We start from the raw sequence: 20,134 nt of genomic DNA, 5'->3' as shown, positions 1-20,134 counted from the left end.
GACTCCATCCAGCCATGGCCGCGGGTCAGCAGGCGCTTCCGTGGTACTCGGCACCGGGGGCCGTCACCGGAGGCTACCCGGTGCTCCCCGCCCCAGCGGCCGCACCGCCGCCTTGGGCGCAGTGGCTGCCGCAGATCGCGCCGGCAGCCCCGCCACTTCTCGCCACCACGGGGCCGCAGTGGCCCACCTGGACCGCGCCGGCCGCGCCGTCCCCCGTCGCGCCCTACCTTCCAGCAGCCTCGGAGCAGGGTCCTCCACTGGCCCCGCCCAGCCCTAACCTGGGCACCGGCGCCTCGGAGCAGCGCCAGACCCAGCAGCTTCTTCCGGCGTCACCGCCGGCCCCCACGCCGCAGGCGCCGGTGCAGCTCCACCAGGCGCCGCCGCCATCGACAGTACCACCACCCGCGCCTAGGGCTACGGGTCGGCCCCTGCACTAGGTGCAGTTTCCACCGTCACCATCGCCGATCCCTGCTTGGGCGACCGGCTCGTCTTCGGGGTCGGTCTACTCCACGGCGCCGGAACACCCGACGCCCTCCCTGCGGTTTGATCACCACTCCAGCTCGGCGAACTACGCCCCGACGCTTCCCGACCCAGCATACGCGCCGGCGGCAACTACGGCTGCCCCCGGGCACGGCGGGCCGACACCCCCTCGCTTCGCCAAACTGGACTTCGCCACCTACGAGGGCACGGAGGACCCCCTCAACTGGCTCAACCAGTGCGAGCAGTTCTTTCGAGGGCAGCGGACGCTCGCTTCGGATCGCACCTGGCTCGCGTCCTATCATCTTCGAGGCGCAACGCAGACCTGGTACTACGCCCTCGAGCAGGACGAGGGCGGCATGCCACCATGGGAGCGCTTCCGGGAACTCTGTCTCCTCCGGTTCGGGCCTCCTATCCGCGGGAGCCGACTGGCGGCCCTCGGCCGCTTACCCTTCACATCCACGGTGCAGGACTACGCCGACCGCTTCCAGGCCCTGGCGTGCCACGCGCCGGGCGTCTCCGCAACTCAGCGCGCCGAGTTATTTGTGGGCAGTCTACCGGACCATATCCGCGTGGACGTGGAGCTTCGGGGACCCCAGGATCTCCAGTCGGCCATGTATTACGCCCGCGCATTCGAGCGCCGCGCGGTGGCCATCCAGCAGGAATCACCGTCCCAGACTGTTGGGTCGCTACCCGGACCGGATTCCGCGCAGGGTCGGCCTGTGCAGGCTTCTGCGGCACCCCTCGCCGCGACCGCGGGGCGCCCGTTCCGCCGGCTCACCCCAGCTGAGATACTCGAGCGTCGCCGCCAAGGGTTGTGCTTCAACTGCGACGAACCCTACAAGCCCGGCCACGCCTGCCCGCGACTCTTCTACCTGGAGGTGGCAGACTACATTCCGGAGGACGCCGTCGCCGCCGACCTGGCCGCCCCAGATGTCGAGAAGGTGTTTGACGCTGGTTGATTACCTCGAAGAGTTCAAGCAAGCGCTTCCCCACCTTACAGCTCGAGGACGAGCTGTTTGTGCAGGCGGGGAGAAGTGTTATGGCCGGCCGGCTTAGGCCCGCAAGTTATCTTAGTTTTTATTTTCAGATTAGGCAAGTTATCTTAGGTTGATTCTTCTACAAGTTATCTAGGATATAAATATAGGTTGTAAGACTCTTTTTGAAGGCAAGCAATAAGAAGAATATTATCTCCTATTGCCCGGCTCCCTGAGGAGCCGGAACCCTAGCCGCCAACAGCCCTAGCCGCCGCCCTTCTCCTAGCCGCGACGGCGCCCTGCCGCCGGCGCGCCCGATCCTCGCCACGTCTCCCTCCATCCTTCCCTTACCACCTACGCCCTAGACCAGGTAGAGTACTTGATCCTACCAATTTGGTATCAGGTAACCGGGTTTCGACCATGTCTCCGCCAATTCCACCGCCACCACCACCGCTGCTCGCCAACTCCTCCACCACCACCGCCTCTGCGCCGGGCGTCACGGCCTCGCTCTCGGCGGGCACCACTGCGTCGCTCTCAGCGCCGGTCCTAACGGCACCCGGCACCACGCCGGGCCAAGGGCAGCCACAGGCCCCCGTCCAACACTCGCCGCCGCCATCACCTCCCCCGCAGCCGCAACAGTTCACGCCGGAGGCCATGGCGGGCGTCCTCAACGACCTCGTCACCGCGGTTCAAGGGATCCGCCTCTACCTGGCAGGTCCGTACGGGCCGCCCCCACCACTCCATCCAGCCATGGCCGCGGGTCAGCAGGCGCTTCCGTGGTACTCGGCACCGGGGGCCATCACCGGACTCCATCCAGCCATGGCCGCGGGTCAGCAGGCGCTTCCGTGGTACTCGGCACCGGGGGCCGTCACCGGAGGCTACCCGGCGCTCCCCGCCCCAGCGGCCGCACCGCCGCCTTGGGCGCAGTGGCCGCAGCAGATCGCGCCGGCAGCCCCGCCACTTCTCGCCACCACGGGGCCGCAGTGGCCCACCTGGACCGCGCCGGCCGCGCCGTCCTCCGTCGCGCCCTACCTTCCAGCGGCCTCGGAGCAGGGTCCTCCACCGGCCCCGCCCAGCCCTAACCTGGGCACCGGCGCCTCGGAGCAGGGCCAGACCCAGCAGCTTCTTCCGGCGTCACCGCCGGCCCCCACGCCGCAGGCGCCGGTGCAGCTCCACCAGGCGCCGCCGCCATCGACAGTACCACCACCCGCGCCTAGGGCTACGGGTCGGCCCCTGCACTAGGTGCAGTTTCCACCGTCACCATCGCCGATCCCTGCTTGGGCGACCGGCTCGTCTTCGGGGCCGGTCTACTCCACGGCGCCGGAACACCCGACGCCCTCCCTGCGGTTTGATCACCACTCCAGCTCGGCGAACTACGCCCCGGCGCTTCCCGACCCAGCATACGCGCCGGCGGCAACTACGGCTGCCCCCGGGCACGGCGGGCCGACACCCCCTCGCTTCGCCAAACTGGACTTCGCCACCTACGAGGGCACGGAGGACCCCCTCAACTGGCTCAACCAGTGCGAGCAGTTCTTTCGAGGGCAGCGGACGCTCGCTTCGAATCGCACCTGGCTCGCGTCCTATCATCTTCGAGGCGCAACGCAGACCTGGTACTACGCCCTCGAGCAGGACGAGGGCGGCATGCCACCATGGGAGCGCTTCCGGGAACTCTGTCTCCTCCGGTTCGGGCCTCCTATCCGCGGGAGCCGACTGGCGGCCCTCGGCCGCTTACCCTTCACATCCACGGTGCAGGACTACGCCGACCGCTTCCAGGCCCTGGCGTGCCACGCGCCGGGCGTCTCCGCAACTCAGCGCGCCGAGTTATTGTGGGCAGTCTACCGGACCATATCCGCGTGGACGTGGAGCTTCGGGGACCCCAGGATCTCCAGTCGGCCATGTATTACGCCCGCGCATTCGAGCGCCGCGCGGTGGCCATCCAGCAGGAATCACCGTCCCAGACTGCTGGGTCGCTACCCGGACCGGATTCCGCGCAGGGTCGGCCTGTGCAGGTTTCTGCGGCACCCCTCGCCGCGACCGCGGGGCGCCCGTTCCGCCGGCTCACCCCAGCTGAGATACTCGAGCGTCGCCGCCAAGGGTTGTGCTTCAACTGCGACGAACCCTACAAGCCCGGCCACGCCTGACCGCGACTCTTCTACCTGGAGGTGGCAGACTACATTCCGGAGGACGCCGTCGCCGCCGACCTGGCCGCCCCAGATGTCGAGAAGGTGTTTGACGCTGGTTGATTACCTCGAAGAGTTCAAGCAAGCGCTTCCCCACCTTACAGCTCGAGGACGAGCTGTTTGTGCAGGCGGGGAGAAGTGTTATGGCCGGCCGGCTTAGGCCCGCAAGTTATCTTAGTTTTTATTTTCAGATTAGGCAAGTTATCTTAGGTTGATTCTTCTACAAGTTATCTAGGATATAAATATAGGTTGTAAGACTCTTTTTGAAGGCAAGCAATAAGAAGAATATTATCTCCTATTGCCCGGCTCCCTGAGGAGCCGGAACCCTAGCCGCCAACAGCCCTAGCCGCCGCCCTTCTCCTAGCCGCGACGGTGCCCTGCCGCCGGCGCGCCCGATCCTCGCCACGTCTCCCTCCATCCTTCCCTTACCACCTACGCCCTAGATCCGGTAGAGTACTTGATCCTACCAGAGCACCATAAGATCCTCCGGCATGTCTGGTGGGTTCAGTGTCTCAAAGCATATAACGCCCTCGAAGCAATCCTGCAAACCCAGCCTGCGCAGAACCTCCTCCGCGTGAACCTTGTCTGAGTTTCTGAATATCTGCAACAAGCTAACAACCAAGTTTTGGTGGATAATGAGACTGTCAGAGTTTATTTTCCAAATCAATTGATCATGTAGGGTGTTATGTTTTGCATTACAAGAACAACTAAACTGTGCAAATTCACGTACTCCCTCCGTTCACTTTTGTAAGTCGTTTTAGACAACTCAAAATAGGTTGTTTTGCACATTGTCTGAAATGTCTTCGAGGTCTTATAAAAGTGAACAGAGAGAGTACTATTTTCTCTCTTTGGAATGGAATGTACAGAAGGGTCCTCAAAACAAGGTCGGGCCTCAGATTATCATATGGCAGTCTACCATGAACATTTGAATGAAATTCATCCTTGTCAAACTCGTAACCTAATGCCTGAGAGAATTTAACAAACAGGGTCGGGCCTCAGATTGCTGCATGGGCCGTGACAAGGATGTCCGGGCTTGGAAACTGGGCTGGGCCGACGCGTACAAGTTTCTTTTCTCCACGGAGTGGGAGGGAGATGTTCTCGCTCTCGTTCGTGATGGAAGTGCGACCGAGCGTTTGCCTCAGGCGCTCGCCGCCGCCGCCTGGAGCTCTCCCGGTGTGTGGAGATGACCGCATCAGCACCCTCCCCGAAGACATGCTCATCCAGATCCTCGTGCGCCTGCGCAGCACCCCCGACGCCGCGCGCACCGGCGTCCTCTCGCGCCGGTGGCGCGGCCTCTGGGCCCGCCTCCCCGATCTCACCTTCCGCGACGTCCCCACCGGCAAGATCGAAGCGGCGCTCGCCGGCGTCGCTCTCCCCGCAGCCGTTTCTCTTCTCGACATCCGTTTCCCGTTTTTTCCGTCCAAGGAGTGGGGCAAGGCCGACGACATCCGCGCCAAGTCGCTGCTGCGCGCCGCCGCGCGGCTCTCACCGGAGGAGCTCGTCTTGGTCCTTCCGCAGTCCTCCGCTGTAAAACCAGGACGTCCCGTCGAGATCGCCATGCCGTGCTTCCGCCGGGCCACATCGATCGAGCTGGACACGTGTCACCTCCGCCTCAAGCCACCAGCTCCCCGTGCTCGAGAGGTTGTCTCTCTCCGGCAACATTGTCGACCTTGGCACGATGATCAGCCGCTGCCCACGTCTACGTGTGCTCAGCGTCACCTTTCGCGACGCCGATCCCGACTCGCTGGAAGCGGCGCTGGCCTCGCTTGAAGCGTCTGCAGCTCTCGGCCTCGTCGTGTCCCTCCTCCGCATCAACTTCACGACTATTCGTAGAAGGTATAGTATTGACGCCGCTAGCTTCGCCTCCTTTCTCGGTGCCATGGCAAGATTCTCTCCCCATGAGCTCGTCCTCACCGACGACAGTTACCATGAATGCTATAATGTCGACCTGCCCAGCTTCCGTCGCACCACGGCGATCGAAATGAGCTTGTACTCTGTCCGCTTCACACTGCTACCGGCGGTCGAGTTCCCCGCCCTCGAGAGGCTGTCCCTCGAGGGTTGCACCATCGTCGACCTTGCCACATTGGTCACCCGATGTCCCCGCCTGCGTGTTCTCAAGGTGATCACGGATAATCATACACACAACGTCGTAGTCCACTCGACGTCGCTAGAGGAGCTTGACCTTGATGCTTATAGAGACAAGGAATGCCGGAGCATTGACATTGTGACTCCGCTGCTTAAGCAACTGAAGCTGAAGGTCCAGGCCGACACAGAAGTAAACATGTCCATCTCGTCGCCAATGGTGGAGAAGGTCTTATTATCACGGTTTTATACACAAGCGCCTCTTTTGTTTGGTTTTTGGTTGCTCCGATGGCTGAGGTTAGTGACGAGAGAGAGCTACAAATACAAAGATGGGGTGCTCAACAACAACAACAACAACAACAATCAAGAAGGCGCCCGTTCACAACTCCCTTGCATTCATGTCTTGATCTTGGACATATCCGCTCATGTAAGTCTCTTATCCGTCTTCGTGCTCATCACTCAATCTATTAGATTTGTCGGATTAGCTAATTTAGGTGCCATGCCTAATAGCTAAAATGTTTTGCAGAATCATTCTTATTTGTATGTAGTGCCGCTTAACTTGGCGCATGAGATGAAGAAACTTCCGATTACCAACTTTTCTACATTGGAGGTAAATCTCAGCACAACAGGGCATGCTTTTGGACCATTGATGTTGTGTCTCCTTGGGATGCATCACATTGAAACAGCTATGCAGAGGCTTAAGGTTAACCTATCAAGGTGGTCGGAGGTAATTCAACATGATGCTTACACATACTAGTTCAAAATACACACATTCTAACGGTTTTCATGTTCTAGATGTCACAAGCATCACAATGTCATGAAAATTGTGATTGTCATGAGCCCAAGAACTGGAGGAGCCAAAGTATCTCCTTGACTCTCCTTGAAGAAGTAGAAATCGACAACTTCAGAGGGGACAGTACTGAGATTGATTTCATCACAATGATATTCAGATGGGCGCCAGTACTTGAAAGAATGACCATCAAATTGGCGTACGACACTAAATAAAGTGACATTGGAGGTTACGTCACGAATATCAGCAATATATGTTTGGCGTATCCTTCGGTTGATTGCTTTATTTATCCCAGTAATGGTGAACTGGTTTGGCGTACCTCCTAGATGCAGGTGGCCGTGTCGGAGTGGTTATCGGGCATGATCAAAATCATGCGGGCTTTGTTTCTTCCAGGCAAGAAATTCTCCTTGGCGCGGCAAGAATGTAATATCATCTGTGGAGAGGATGCAAGCTGTATACTCTTTCTCATCTCTTGCTTAACGTGCTGGAATCTAGCTAGAATATCCCACAGAATGCTTTCCGTACGGGAGATGCAACTATTTGTTAGCTCTGCATTTGGTCATGTCTCATGCTATTTGTTTTGAAACTATATCTAGTTTCCTTAGTGTCTTTCATATTTAGCAAACTGTTAGCAAATATGTAGGATGGTCTTGATGTATTGTCATCGAAGTGTTGATTTACCAGATATAAATTTCCCCTTACTTTTCTTGACGGAGAGAAGATGGCCACTATGACTCCCATGTTCCCTTTAACCGTTGAGGCATTTGTTTCAAGATAGCATTACATGCAAGCAAGTACACAAGGAGTGTAGTCAATAAGTGGGTTTTGCAACAAACAAAAAAGTGTTTATTGACATTCAAGTTTATTGCCCATATGATAATATATGTTTACTCTTGTGCTTTTTCGGGATACTTTGGTATTCCCTCCGTCCAAAAAGCTTGTCCCTCAAATGGATGTATCTAGCACCAAGTTAGTGCTAGATACATCCATTTGAGGAACAAGCTTGAGACAAGCTTTTCCGGACGGAGGGAGTACCTTTTTCACCCTGCACAGGGGAGGCAGCGTTTCTGAGGTGTATCAGCGCATGAAGGTCGAGAATACAATGCTACTTTTTACTAAATAGGTCCATGCTTGGTACCTGTGATACAACATTCCATTCTCCGATGGTAGCCAATCCATTGGGAACACGACGTCAAGCAATAACCGATGTTTCTACCGCGGCAGAAGCAGGAACAGCGTCAAATTCTGACCAGTCGTGGACTTCCCATATCTCGGGCAACGCCTCCTTGATGTTGTGGATGCTCTCCAGTGCATGATCAGCCCCTGGAACGAGTGTTGACCTACCAACCTGCAGCAAATTCACAAGAGTTACAGCTGTAACATTGACCCCGGACTTGGAAGCAGGGCTAGTTTGGAATTATGTGTGACGCAATCTTACAATCACGGTGTGGAAGCCTGCAGCCTTTCCGGTAGCGATATTCCTGGTGCTGTCATCAAAGAAGATCTACAAAGTGGAAGTCGCAAAGTAGCAAACTATCAGGTTTTCATTGCCGGTTAGGAGTGTTCTTGTTCATGTATGAAAGAGGGATTGCTCATACTGTCTTCTTAGGATCAACATTTGCTATCTGAATTGCGGCTTCCATTGATTCAATAGTGGGTTTGCACAGGATGGGTGATTTTGGTCTGCCATCCGATCCGTAGAGATCGTCCAAGTCGGAAGATGGTTCACCAGAGAGCGCCATAGGATCCTCCTGGGACTTGCATAGGCCATTGCTCGTCATGGCTGGTGGATTCAATGTCTCGAAGCATATCACACCCTCAAAGCAGTCCTGCAAACCCAGCCTGCGCAGAACCTCTTCCGCGTGAACCTTGTCCGAGTTTGTAAATATCTGCAACAAGCAAGTTCTCCAAATTAGTAATTGCTAATGCAAGGTGTAATGATTAGAAGAGCAAATAAACTTTGGCAAATTCGCTTACTATTTTTCTTTGTGGAATGGAAAGTAGAAGGGTCCTCAAAACAGAGTCAGGCCTCAGATTGTCATATGGCAGTCTACCATGAACATTTGAATGAAATTCATCGTTTTCAAACTCGTAACCTAATGCCTGCAGAGAACTAACATTCGTATGATTACGGGCCAAAAAACATAAGCTCTTCTGCTAAAAATAATAACTGGATACAAATTGTACCTTAAGACCAGCCATTGTGGTGCCATATTCCCTATAAAGTTCCAGGCACATCTCTGCAATTTGGCTTTCTTCAATTCGCAGATGGTCACGCATGTAATCTGGTAGCCAAAATTTCAATGTTAGTCTCTCCAATCATTTATGAAAACATAAAGATCCATAAAGCAGGAAGATACTAAAAAATGACTTATTATTCACACCTTGAATATTTTTGCGGCAAGCAAGATTGATGCCAGCACTAAGAGGATACAGTGTATCATCCAAATCTGCAATCGCAAATAGTGAACAGCTTTTACTGGAGTGTACAAAACAATAACAAATAATTTAAACAAACAACTCTTCAGATTTATAAAAGCACGGTACGTACCAAATAGCAAGCACTCATACTTAGGAGTGGGACCTTCAACAATAGCAGCCATCTTCTATAGTCAAAAGCAAGGCAGTTGCTAAATGAAATCACACCAATCAGACAGCAACCTGAAAGAACAATAAGCAGTTCATGAGAACATAACAACATAGTCCCCAGGAGATTAACTAAAATAAATTCTGTAGTATACCACATACTCCCTCCGTTCGGAATTACTTGTCTCGAAAATGGATGTGTCTAGAACTAAAATACGTCTATATACATCCATTTCCGCAACAAGTAATTCCGAACGGAGGGAGTACAAAACAAGCACGGCAGGCAAAACAAGTGTTTCCATACAAACAATCAAACTGAAGCAGCCAAACTGTAAACTTCAGTAATCCAGTGTGATAGGAAACATGATAGGAAACTTAATGCTCATGCTGAACCCTTGTCCACATTCTCTTGGTTCTGAAATCAGACAACTCAGCAAAAATATTTTAATGGCTGAACTTTGGTACTAACATCTGATACAAACATTGTAAATTACATCTCGCCAATATTCCCACCCAATGAAAGGCATATTCTGAATTTCTGATATTAACTATGTGGTAATACGTCTACCATGACACCTCAATCCAATATGATTAGTCCAAACCTATACTGACTCCAGCAAACACGAAAAAGAAAATAAAAATATTTGCAGAAAGCCAAAAGATTGGAGATGACAACAAGAGAGTTAGTTACCTCGTGACAATGAACACTGGAAGGCTTGTAATGAGGCAATGAATGATGTTGAGCCTGGTGGATTTGGTGCTATACTTATAGCAGCAGCCCAAGTTGGCAACAGACAGAACAGAACAAATACACAGATGCTTTGATAGACTGATGGCATGATATCCAACATTCGGAATGATCCACAGCCAATTTGATGTCTGTCTCCAACTTTCCATCAAGTCAAGGATGCCATTTTCCTACAGAAGAAAACAGGCTAGTGTTCAAATCTCCAGGCTCTCATGTGCCCACAAGCCAGAACCGCATCCTGGTTCCTACAAAAGTGGCATGAGAATATTTAGCAAGAGCTGGAAGAACCAGAGAATATTACAGCATCTGTATCAAATACCCTGGAATTTTGCATACATGAGGAATATATCCACTTGGCGGTGATTGGTACACTTCCAAGTGTTGTTGTTTCCCAGCCGCCAATGTTGAAGTCATGCAGAATATAAGATATGGCGAATCAGACAACTCCAAGACCCCAACTTAACACATATTTGAGCATATCATGTGGCATAACCAAATGGCATGGATGTCATCAGTCCAAGGCTCCACTTGTTAAGAATCCAATAATAACCCAAATGGAACAGCCAACATCAGAGGTACGTTCCAGTTTTGCGGTTCAAATGATACTTCTCGATTTCCTGAATATCATGAGCATGGAAGGCTAATGTACAACCTCTATGCTCCATGAAAAGATCGTGCAGAATCTGAAAACCTATATGATCAACATAGCTCGCGTTTGAACAAAACATTTACTCCAGTTCGAGATAATGCAAGGAGTAAAAGTATATTTTTTTCAGCGAAAAACACTGGAGCATTGGCAATTTTCCATATTATAGCCAAAAGGCGACCAAATACTTGCCGGTCACCATGGGATACTCTAGCAGGAAGCAGCGTTAGATGTGAATAAGTTGAAGCATTGAAACTAATTTTCTAGATTACAAGACAAGCCTAAATTACAACCATAGCATTCACTTGACACATTCCAAGTGGCCATCTATTCTTCCTGTAGCTTGGTCACAACTTCGCTAGGTAATCTTGAGAACCAAAGCAACTCCAGAATTAGATGAAGGAAAAGGTGGGAGGCTTCACATGAACTCCTGATTGCCTTCCCAGCACCAATGGCTTTGAACTAGAACTACCATATCTGAAACCAGAGCTTGAGCTACTGCATACTTGTACAGCAGTCCTGCTCCTCAGACCTTGTCCTGAAGCACCTAAAACGCACTTGGATTCCTGTTATCCAGTAAAATACGAACGGATAAGATAAGGATCAACATTATAGTGTTTCTTGGTTTTCAGAATTGTACACGACTGTATATTGATATATTCCTATCCAACCAGATAAAATTCAAAACATGCCCAGAAAAATCAGAAAGAAAATTAGGTAATAATCCAACACTCGGACAAATCAGGCCCCATTGACAATCAAATATCTGAAGAGACAATCTACCAACTGAGAACTTGTGTCCATCAAAGTTGCATAAATAATCTGCGACGTGTCATGGAGTTGGCTACATGCATCTGTGTGGGTAAGCCAGGCCAGTGCACAGCAGGTTAACCACATGGGATCGTGGATACGAAGACCGCACGTGTGAGCGGAGTCCAATACACGGATAGATACATTTTGTCTGCACTATTTGTTACTTTGCGTGGCATTTAATTGTTAGCCTTCAATTGTTCAAACAAAAACAAAATTTGCGGGATCAATTGTTCAATTCTAAAGTGTGTTAGCAGATATAGATGAGTCTGAATTGGCTATTATTGTTTGGGACACTAGATAAAAGAGGCTCAACACTTGTTATGGTTTCGGTTTCAAAAGGACATCTTATTACACAAGCAAGAAGAATTTAGCTTCTCCCATCGAAACTTTTCACCCTCAGTTAATGGTACATTTCTCTGTATTATAGTATCCCATCTTCATGGGCTTGCTCACCCCGAGCGGTATTTGCCCCATTCATGAACACCTGTTTCACTGTGCCGCGAGTCCATCTACAGAGAGGGCTCACTTGAACGCAAATAATAATGGACCGCAAGGAAGGAAACAAAAAGGGATGAAGCAGTTGCTCAAACTAATTTGCCGACAAGTTTTCATAAAACCATTCATAATGGACACATCCAATGGTAACTTCCACGGACTGTAGAAATTAAGCAGCACGTAATATTGTACTCCCTCCGTCCGGAAATACTCGTCGGAGGAATAGATGTATCTAGATGTATTTTAGTTCTAGATACATTCATTTTTATGCATTTCTTCGACAAGTATTTCCGGACGGAGGGAGTATGAGAGAGAGAGAGAGAGAGAGATTTATGATGCATTATTTTTTCTGTAAAAAATATGAAACTACCCTACTAAGAAGGAAGGGATGTCAACTTGAACAATGTGAGACAAATAATAAGTCTAGGGGACTAGCACCACACCTTCTCTGTAGATCCTGATAGGTTAGCTACTGGTGTCAAAAGCTTCGCTCTGATACAATAAAAATATTATCTTATAGGTGCATCAATATTTATGAGTTTATCCATGAGATACAAGGGAGATTACACTTACCGCCCTGCTGGGGAATATTTATCGTTAGCAGCCTTTATCTTTTCTACTGCCTAATGAATAAAGATACAAACATTGTGTCAACAAATCAACAATTTTATAATTCAAATTACACGAGATTAAATAAGAGTGCTCAGATGAAATAAAGATGCATTCATGCCTTTTCCACTCGATCAGAACTGAAACTGTTTTCAAATGCCAGGAAATCCAAAAGGCCCTGGAAATAGAAAGCAACTATCAGTTTGTGGAAAAACATGGGCCGTATGATATGAGTTATCAAGCATAACCTCTTTGTCTACTGAGGCCCACTGGAAATCTGGAATTTCTGTACAAACATTAGGTTGCTTAAACAAGGTTCGAACTTCCTGGTAAGGCCAATCTTCTGGAACAGTGTACCTATGGAACATATGAGTGTGTTAAGTAAGACCTAACATTTTAGATTACTTGGAGTACCTCATCAAAACTAGACATAGTTGTCTACTGCAAAGCCCAAGGAATTCAAATTTCTGGTCAAAATTTAAATTTCAGTGCCTCGACATAACTGAGAATTAACTACCACCTTGACATCGGGAGTAATAAATAATTGCCCACTGAAATGTTATGTTATATAAAAAACTACAGTGGATTCATCACAAACTAGTCATCAAAAGTCAAGACATGCAAGACACCAGACAAATCAGCCCCCATTGACGCCATGAATCTGGGGTTGGATGCAAGCAGCAGAAGGCAGGGTCAGAGAGAACAGCAGCACAGGAGCATACAGTGGCATGACATGTGCAGGAACACCACAGTAGCATAGCACCAGAACATAGCTCATGAAGCACCGCGAAATGGCAACAGGAGTACTTCAAGAGTGCAGGATGGTGACAGAAGCTGTTTAGGATGTATGCTAATGGACACAGTGGCCAGATGGTTACATTGAAAGGGCGTATCAGTGTTTTAGCATGCCCAGATGAAAAAACAACATTGAAACATCATTGTTACCATTCAAAATGTGTGCCTGGTGTTCAATTACATAGTTTTCTCAATGAGGAGTTTGATTGCACAATTTAATAGATGGACTGCAAAAAGAGTGTCTTAATACTTTGCTGCCAACATAAAACACTAGCCAGGATAAGCATACCTCTTGTGAAGATTTTGCACAACTTCTTCTATGCAACCATGCTGACGTATGAGTTTCAAGGCTCTTTGTCCCCCAATACCTATTCAACCAAGACCAAAGTCTGACAAACATTAAAATGGTTGTGGATTTTGGACCCATTTTGTTAATGTATAAGGAAGATTTGTCAAGATTCAAAAATGGAAACGACATAAACAGCACCCAATTTCGCTGCACTATAAGCAAAACCAAAATTCAATTGACATTAATTCACTTTTTAGTTAGCAGGAGCATACATTTTAAATCATATATGGTGAACGCAAACAATGTATTATGAATCTGAAGCCTGAGATGTTACACTTCCACAGTTCTGCTGAAGCTAGACTTGGAATTCAGTATATTGTGTCCATGCATGACATGAGCAACTAATAAAGAGAGAAACAGCTTTAACATTTTCAGAGCTGCACAACTTTTAAACAATCATGAAGTGCTACATCATATTGTGGACTCAATCTAATATCAGAAGTGTGTAAGAAAACATATGATGCAGGTACACCTTTAATATTCTCGCAGTAGTCACATCCACTAAGGATACATAAGTCGATGAACTGATCCATTGTGAGTCCAAGTTCCTCCAAAACCTGTCAAATAGTGAAGAGTAGCCATGATACTCGGATGAAAAACAATAGATAAAAACTAGAAGTATTTACCTTTGGCACTTCAAACTCTGTTACAGGAGATTTCTTAAAACTAAGGTCAGTTACATGGCGAAGAAACCTTGGAGCACCGAAAGTCAGTGTGTCCATATCCTCTGAAGCGACAGCATATGCCTGGCACTCACAATAAATTACAGTTAAGTCATGCTACTTGGGTAATGAAGATACAGAGCTCTTACAAAGTCGTTTGTATGTTGCACCTTATGGTTCTTACAAAGTGATGCGCACTGTGCTTCTGCCTCACCTGGTGCCTGCATAATTATTCAGATAAAGTGATTAGGTATATACATACAACAGTAAAGCTCATGAATGCCAGCTAATGTGCTTGCATCTTTGCCATGAAACTGCATGCTGTTCATTTAGAAGAATTTCACTCCATGAGAAGCACAGCCTAATCCAGTTTGTTTTCCTTTCGTGATATTTCCTAAATCACAGGAAACATCTGTTGATTGCCAAAGTATCACTCCAATGTCCCATTTTTTCTATCCTAAGGTCAAGCCTTTCTTTTACGCCTAAGCTGACCTGAATAGACAAGGTTAAGAGAACACCAAACAGATATCTCCACCCACACCCACACACCCACCTCCACACAAAAAAGATAGAGACAAGCAGGGCACTGGTTCATTGCTCAAGGCTTCACATTTTGCGGAGGCTTGCAAGCTGACAGTTTCTAGGCTTAAAACTTAGAATCCTACACTTGACTGAGAAAACATTATCAGCCCACATTTAAGAGAACTTAGATTTGAGGCCTCCCAAGCAGGGTGATTCTTTTCTCTTAAGTGAAAACCTGGTGATTACTTCTTTATGTGCAAAAGATTCTGAATGCTCCATTAAATCTCCTCGGTTGAAAAAGCACATCAATGAGGAAAGTAACTCATCTGCGACTACAATGTACAAAAATATTTGAAGCAACCAATGGATTAAAGCATTAACGATACCTCAACTATAGGGACACCCATCAATCTTAACAGCCTCTTACAGCCATCGTTGTGTTCTTTTGTGATCTGGAAAGAGAAGGAACAAAAAACCTTATCATGTGCTTGGAAACTGGAACCACTTCAGAACATGGTAAAGAATGATATTGAGTTTGCAGACAAAGCTCAAACTGGCAGAATGAATGTTAAGGGTACTTTATCCGAATTAAATCTACACATATACACACGAAATTATTGCCTCCTTCAGTCCTTCCCCAAATTGTAGGACAATTACCTTCACAGTCCTTTTGCTAAATTTTTCAACTGAATCTTCATCTCCAACCTGCAATGCAATTGCCACCTCAGAGGTCCAACAACACAACAAATACAGAAGCATGACGACTAAGGAAGAGGGTTGGACATTCTCGAACTACGGCAAGGAGCAAGTGACCTCAATAGCACTATGAAGATCTTTCGAAGCATCATCCCTCTTCAAAGACCTAATAAGCAGCAAACATATGTCAAAGCATGTGTTGAGACAACAATTAGAGTAAAGAATGGAAGCAATGGAATGGTTCACTGTATACCTCTTAGCTAGTTCCTTTTTCTTCAGGTCAGGTGGCTCACCATCAAACACAAACCTGGCATAAACGTTCAGCAGCTAACCCCTGTCAGTGTCAGTAAGCAAGAAATGAACAGCGACCAACCGGCCACAGAACTGGATCAAACTTACACAGGTTTTATTCCTGCTTCAAGCAATCTTACAGTCCGGTTCAACATGCCTTGCAGATGACTGCAATTTAGAAATAAAAATAAATCATATGAGCTACTCAAATTTGAACTAAAACCACGACGAGTAAATCGGAACGGAGGGAGTACATAATAAACATCATGACTTCAATAACATTTCAGATAAAAAAATGATGGGCAGACAATTTCTGCTTGCCTTGTGACTTCACCGGCCTCATTAGTCAGAACTTCTGTTCCTTTCCTTCCCACCACAACCTAGAGAAATGGGAATCAGTATTATACAGCAGATGAGGCAAGCAGATGGCCTAACCACATGGTTTGGCAAATGCTCCTAAAATACAATAAACAAAGGAGTAACGCAAATGGGGAATAGTTTACCAGCGAATTCTATAAGTTTTACCAATAAGAAACCAATTTTGTAAACATGCTAAGACTAACAGTATTATAAGCATCCCCTTTTTGTCTGACATATGGAAAGCTTGCACCTGGTAACTGCATTGCATACAAGATTTTTTTTTACTGTATTTGTTAATTTACATTCTCAACACTGCAATTTTGCTACTAGCGACACACAAAAAACCAGATGAAAACTGTGTTGGCATATGCTCAAACTTTTGGCAGGCGTCATGGCACGCACAATGCTCCCATGTGAACCAACCAGCCCAAGCGCAATCAATCTCCCAACGGCAGCAAGCATGAAGCAAAACCATTCCCCGGAGTGGAGGAATAGCATCTCCGAACCAATCCGATTGCACGAGTACAATCCGCACAGGACATACGGGAGGGAGGCGGCGAACGACGGCGACTCACCAGGAACTGGTAGATGCTGAGGCTGGCGTCGATGGCGATGACGCGGCCCCGGTAGTCCTCCACGCGCCGCTTCACCGCGGCCCTCGGCGCGTGTTCCGCCAGCAGCTTCGTCAAACCCTAGCGCGCGGAGCGCAGAGACGGAGAGAGAGTGAGGGACGGAGAGGCCACAATCAAGCGAAAACGGGAGCCGCGAACCAGAAACCCGCTGGAGGAGAGTACCTTGATTCCCATTGCGTCGGCGGCGGCCGGCGGCGAGCAACCTCCGACCGTCTCCGCTCCCGCCGCTGCTTGCCCAAGACCCTCTTCCCGCCGCCGGTGAAGTGGATAATAGATTTTTGGGCCTCTCTCTTCTTTCTTTTTTTTCAAGAGGAAGACGACGGCTAGAAACCACCATTCGCCTGTCACTCTAAATAGGCCTGGAAGATTTTAGCTCTTGTTCGTAGGCCCGGCCCATGTACAACCTACAACTAGCTCACGTCTATTGCTAGTCATATGGACATGTCTCTAAAGCTTGTGTTTGGTGTAACGTACCGATGCTGCTGCCCGCTCCTCCTCTGACCAATCCGTCGTTGGCTCCTTCTCAAAGTGTTTCCTCTCTCGGAACGCCTCCACCCAGGACCTCCTCTGGCATGCGCATAGTACTCGCCACGGCAGCCATGCTGGCTGCCAGCATATCCATCAGCTGAAACAGATCATACAAATAAGTTCACAAAACTCACAGCACACAAATCTATCCAAATCGGTTTAAAAACGAAGGGAAAGGGGGTAGGGGATAGGGTGGAAGGGAGCTCACCGAGAAGGACGGGAGATGCTAGCCGGAACCGTGTGGTACGGCTTTGGGTCTCCGTGTGTGCATGCGTTGTAGATGTGCGCGAGGTGAGGATATGGAGAGGATGTGGGAACGCGTTGAGGAGGGACTGGATCGAGATTTATAGGGAGAGGAAGACGGTGAGAGCGGGAGAGAAGCGTGGGGAGGCGTTGGATGCTAGGTCGATCCATGAGAGGCGGCCGATAGTAGCACCAACGAGAGGGAGGGAAGAGGAGACGGCGCCTCGTTGCAAGGGTGAATTAAAGGGAAAGAGGTTCGCGCGAATGAAATCGCTAGGTCAATCCTTCCTTGTTTGTTTTTTCGTCGAGCGTGCAGCAGCTATCTTAGCGGGATATGCAGAAGCCAGACAAACTTTTGCATCTCCCTGTAGTATCTATCCATCTTTTTTTTTGAAGGGTTAATAACTTCCTATATATACTAGAAGAACGCCCGTGCGTTGCAACGGGGCCACATTAACTTTAAGAGTTCAATATTAATATTCTCATACATATCAATCCTTCTTCTCCTTCCATCTGCCACCGAGACAGGGACCTAGACTTTGTGCTGCTCTTATTGATTTCAAATCCAGACGAGATGGGGTGGTGGGAGGGGGGACGAAAAAACCCAGACGAAACAAAGGAGAAGGAGAGCCTCATCAGTAGCATCATGGTGAATTTCAAACCTAGCGTTGTGCTCCGCCCAACGAACATGGACGCCGCCGCCGGCGGCCCGGTGGAGCTCGAACCCGAGAGACTCTGCTGCTTGCTGGGAGGGGTCGGGGAGGGTCGGAGCACATGAGCATTGACGTGAAGACAGAGTAAGCCGGGGAGATTACTGTGCACGCCGCACAGCGACTTGGACCTCGGAGGGCCTTAGCTCTGTCAGGAGGAGGTCCCGAGTTCCTGCCGAGGACAGCCTGACGGGGGAGACGCATGGCCGCTCGCGCTGCCCGCAACGCGACCACGCCCTGCCCTAGGGTTCTGCGACGGCGGCAGCGTCGTCCACAGCCACACCCTCTCTGAGTCCTGCCCTGAACTGGGGTTCTGAGATGGCGGCGGTGGCGGAGGTCTCTGAGGTTGGAGAGGGGCAAGATGTAGGACGGCGGAGGCTGGAGCCTGGAGCGATGGCGGCGTTTCGGGATTGCAGGCAGGGGGACGTGCGAGGTGAGTGTTTTTTTCACCGCTTTATGTTGTGTTGCCTGCACGGATATATAGGAGAACAAATAGGTGGATTATAATTCCTTCCATTGTATAAGTGCTGGGAAAGGAAGCGAGGGACAAAAATCAATCGAGGGGCCTTTAAGAGTAGAGATTAGTTAATTGGATTTTTCTTTAAAGTCTGTTATTTGTTTTCTTAAAATTTATTATATGTTTCCTAAATCAAATTGCATTGATGGGATGGATCGATTGATTTGGATAGTCTATTATTTGTTTCCTTCACATCCATTATATGTTTCCTAAAGCAAATTGCATTGATGAGATGGATCATTTGATTTGGATGGATCGATTGATTTGTTTTCTTAAAATTGGATTTTTTTTTAAGTCTGTTATTTGTTTCCTTAAAATTTATTATATGTTTCCTAAATCAAATTGTATTGATGGGATGGATCGATTAATTTAGATAGTCTATTATTTGTTTCCTTCACATCCATTATATGTTTTCTAAAGCAAATTGCATTGATGAGATGGATCGTTTGATTTGGATGGATCGATTGATTTGTTTCCTTAAAATTGGATTTTTCTTTAAAGTCTGTTATTTGTTTCCTTAAAATTTATTATATGTTTCCTAAATCAAATTGCATTGATGGGAGGGTGACGCATGGAAAGTTATGATCCGTTAAGATTTTTTTCATTGTGTGAGAGGGTGACGCGAAACTAAACCGGTGGGGTAGGGGAGGGACGAAAAAAACCAGCGAAATGAAACGGGTGGGAGGTGGGAGGAAGTACCAAAGAAGTACCAAAAAAAACCGGGTGAGGTGGGACGAAAAAAAACCTGAAAGCGAGACTACCAACTGCTCCATTAGGAGTAGAGATCAAAAGAGTTGATATGATGCCTTTTGGATGTCTTTTATCAGTTGACTGGAGCACATGGGAATATTATCAGGGAGATTAATAGAAACCACGTGACACAAGTGGTAAGCAATCCAAACAATTCAAAAAAGAAGATTAATAGTATTCCCTACATTCCAAAATAGATGATCCAACTTTATACTACAGTTAGTATAAAGTTGAGTCATCTATTTTGGAACGGAGGGAGTAGGTCTCAACTATTTAATTGTATGTCTTTCTTTGAAGGCCGAGCTGTTAATAGCTACGCCGATATGTTAGCCAAGTTTTCACATTCTCTAGATCAAGGGTGGCATCACTAGTGCAGAACCGGGCAATAGCACCGGTTCGTAAGGCCCTTTAGTGCCGGTTCCATAACCGGCACTAAAGTGTGGGCACTAAAGCCCCCCTCCCCCTTTAGTACCGGTTCAGCACGAACCGGTGGTAAAGGGCAACCACGTGGCACGAGCCAGCTCCAGGGCGCTGGAGCCCTTTAGTACCGCTTGGTAATACCAACCGGTACTATAAGGTTTGGGGGGTTTTTAGTTTTATGATTTCTTTTTTATTTAATTTTGTGTTTTCATTTTAATTCTTTTTCGTTTGCTGGTATTTTACGATACTAAACATT

At 48.6% G+C, this 20,134-nt stretch overlaps 2 protein-coding genes and 1 pseudogene across 2 annotated transcripts; all 3 read right to left on the bottom strand.

Annotated features, from left to right (window-relative positions):
• Positions 1 to 4,827, bottom strand: part of LOC119310548 — a 6,614-nt pseudogene extending 1,787 nt beyond the window's left edge.
• Positions 4,828 to 7,218: 2,391 nt separating this feature from the next.
• LOC119312675 lies at positions 7,219 to 10,455 on the bottom strand. Its single transcript, XM_037588422.1, has 9 exons — positions 10,177 to 10,455; positions 9,784 to 10,085; positions 9,058 to 9,167; positions 8,891 to 8,956; positions 8,694 to 8,791; positions 8,484 to 8,609; positions 8,105 to 8,395; positions 7,945 to 8,010; positions 7,219 to 7,854 (listed from the first exon to the last, which is right to left on the bottom strand). Exons 3-9 carry the CDS (start codon positions 9,107 to 9,109, stop codon positions 7,699 to 7,701), a joined length of 855 nt encoding a protein of 284 aa, XP_037444319.1. The 5' UTR covers positions 9,110 to 9,167; positions 9,784 to 10,085; positions 10,177 to 10,455; the 3' UTR covers positions 7,219 to 7,698.
• Positions 10,456 to 10,633: 178 nt separating this feature from the next.
• LOC119312673 (flap endonuclease 1-B-like) lies at positions 10,634 to 17,041 on the bottom strand. The gene is made up of 17 exons (XM_037588421.1): positions 16,873 to 17,041; positions 16,654 to 16,770; positions 16,040 to 16,098; positions 15,827 to 15,886; positions 15,681 to 15,734; positions 15,545 to 15,593; positions 15,389 to 15,436; positions 15,118 to 15,183; positions 14,380 to 14,430; positions 14,174 to 14,293; positions 14,020 to 14,104; positions 13,488 to 13,566; positions 12,652 to 12,760; positions 12,525 to 12,581; positions 12,368 to 12,417; positions 12,238 to 12,286; positions 10,634 to 11,052 (listed from the first exon to the last, which is right to left on the bottom strand). The coding sequence occupies exons 1-17, from the start codon at positions 16,882 to 16,884 to the stop codon at positions 10,879 to 10,881; spliced, it is 1,239 nt and encodes a 412-aa protein (XP_037444318.1). The 5' UTR covers positions 16,885 to 17,041; the 3' UTR covers positions 10,634 to 10,878.
• Between the last annotated feature and the right edge of the window lie 3,093 nt (positions 17,042 to 20,134).

The sequence above is a fragment of the Triticum dicoccoides genome, chromosome 5B (genome assembly GCF_002162155.2).
Source record: "Triticum dicoccoides isolate Atlit2015 ecotype Zavitan chromosome 5B, WEW_v2.0, whole genome shotgun sequence".
Lineage (NCBI taxonomy): Eukaryota > Viridiplantae > Streptophyta > Magnoliopsida > Poales > Poaceae > Triticum > Triticum dicoccoides.
This window is presented reverse-complemented; position numbering and strand designations above follow the sequence as displayed.

Excerpts from the sequence above, each read along its gene's own strand:
- LOC119312673 (XM_037588421.1), bottom strand. Across the intron at positions 15,887-16,039 it reads GAGGCCGGTGAAGTCACAAG|TCATCTGCAAGGCATGTTGA; the intron begins GCAAGCAGAAAT and ends TCTAAATTGCAG. Across the intron at positions 15,735-15,826 it reads GAAGCAGGAATAAAACCTGT|GTTTGTGTTTGATGGTGAGC; the intron begins GTAAGTTTGATC and ends CGTTTATGCCAG.
- LOC119312675 (XM_037588422.1), bottom strand. The coding sequence starts at position 9,109 with ATGGCTGCTATTGTTGAAGGTCCCACTCCTAAGTATGAGTGCTTGCTA. Across the intron at positions 8,792-8,890 it reads TTGCCGCAAAAATATTCAAG|ATTACATGCGTGACCATCTG; the intron begins GTGTGAATAATA and ends TTTGGCTACCAG. Across the intron at positions 8,396-8,483 it reads CCATTCCACAAAGAAAAATA|ATATTTACAAACTCGGACAA; the intron begins GTAAGCGAATTT and ends TGCTTGTTGCAG.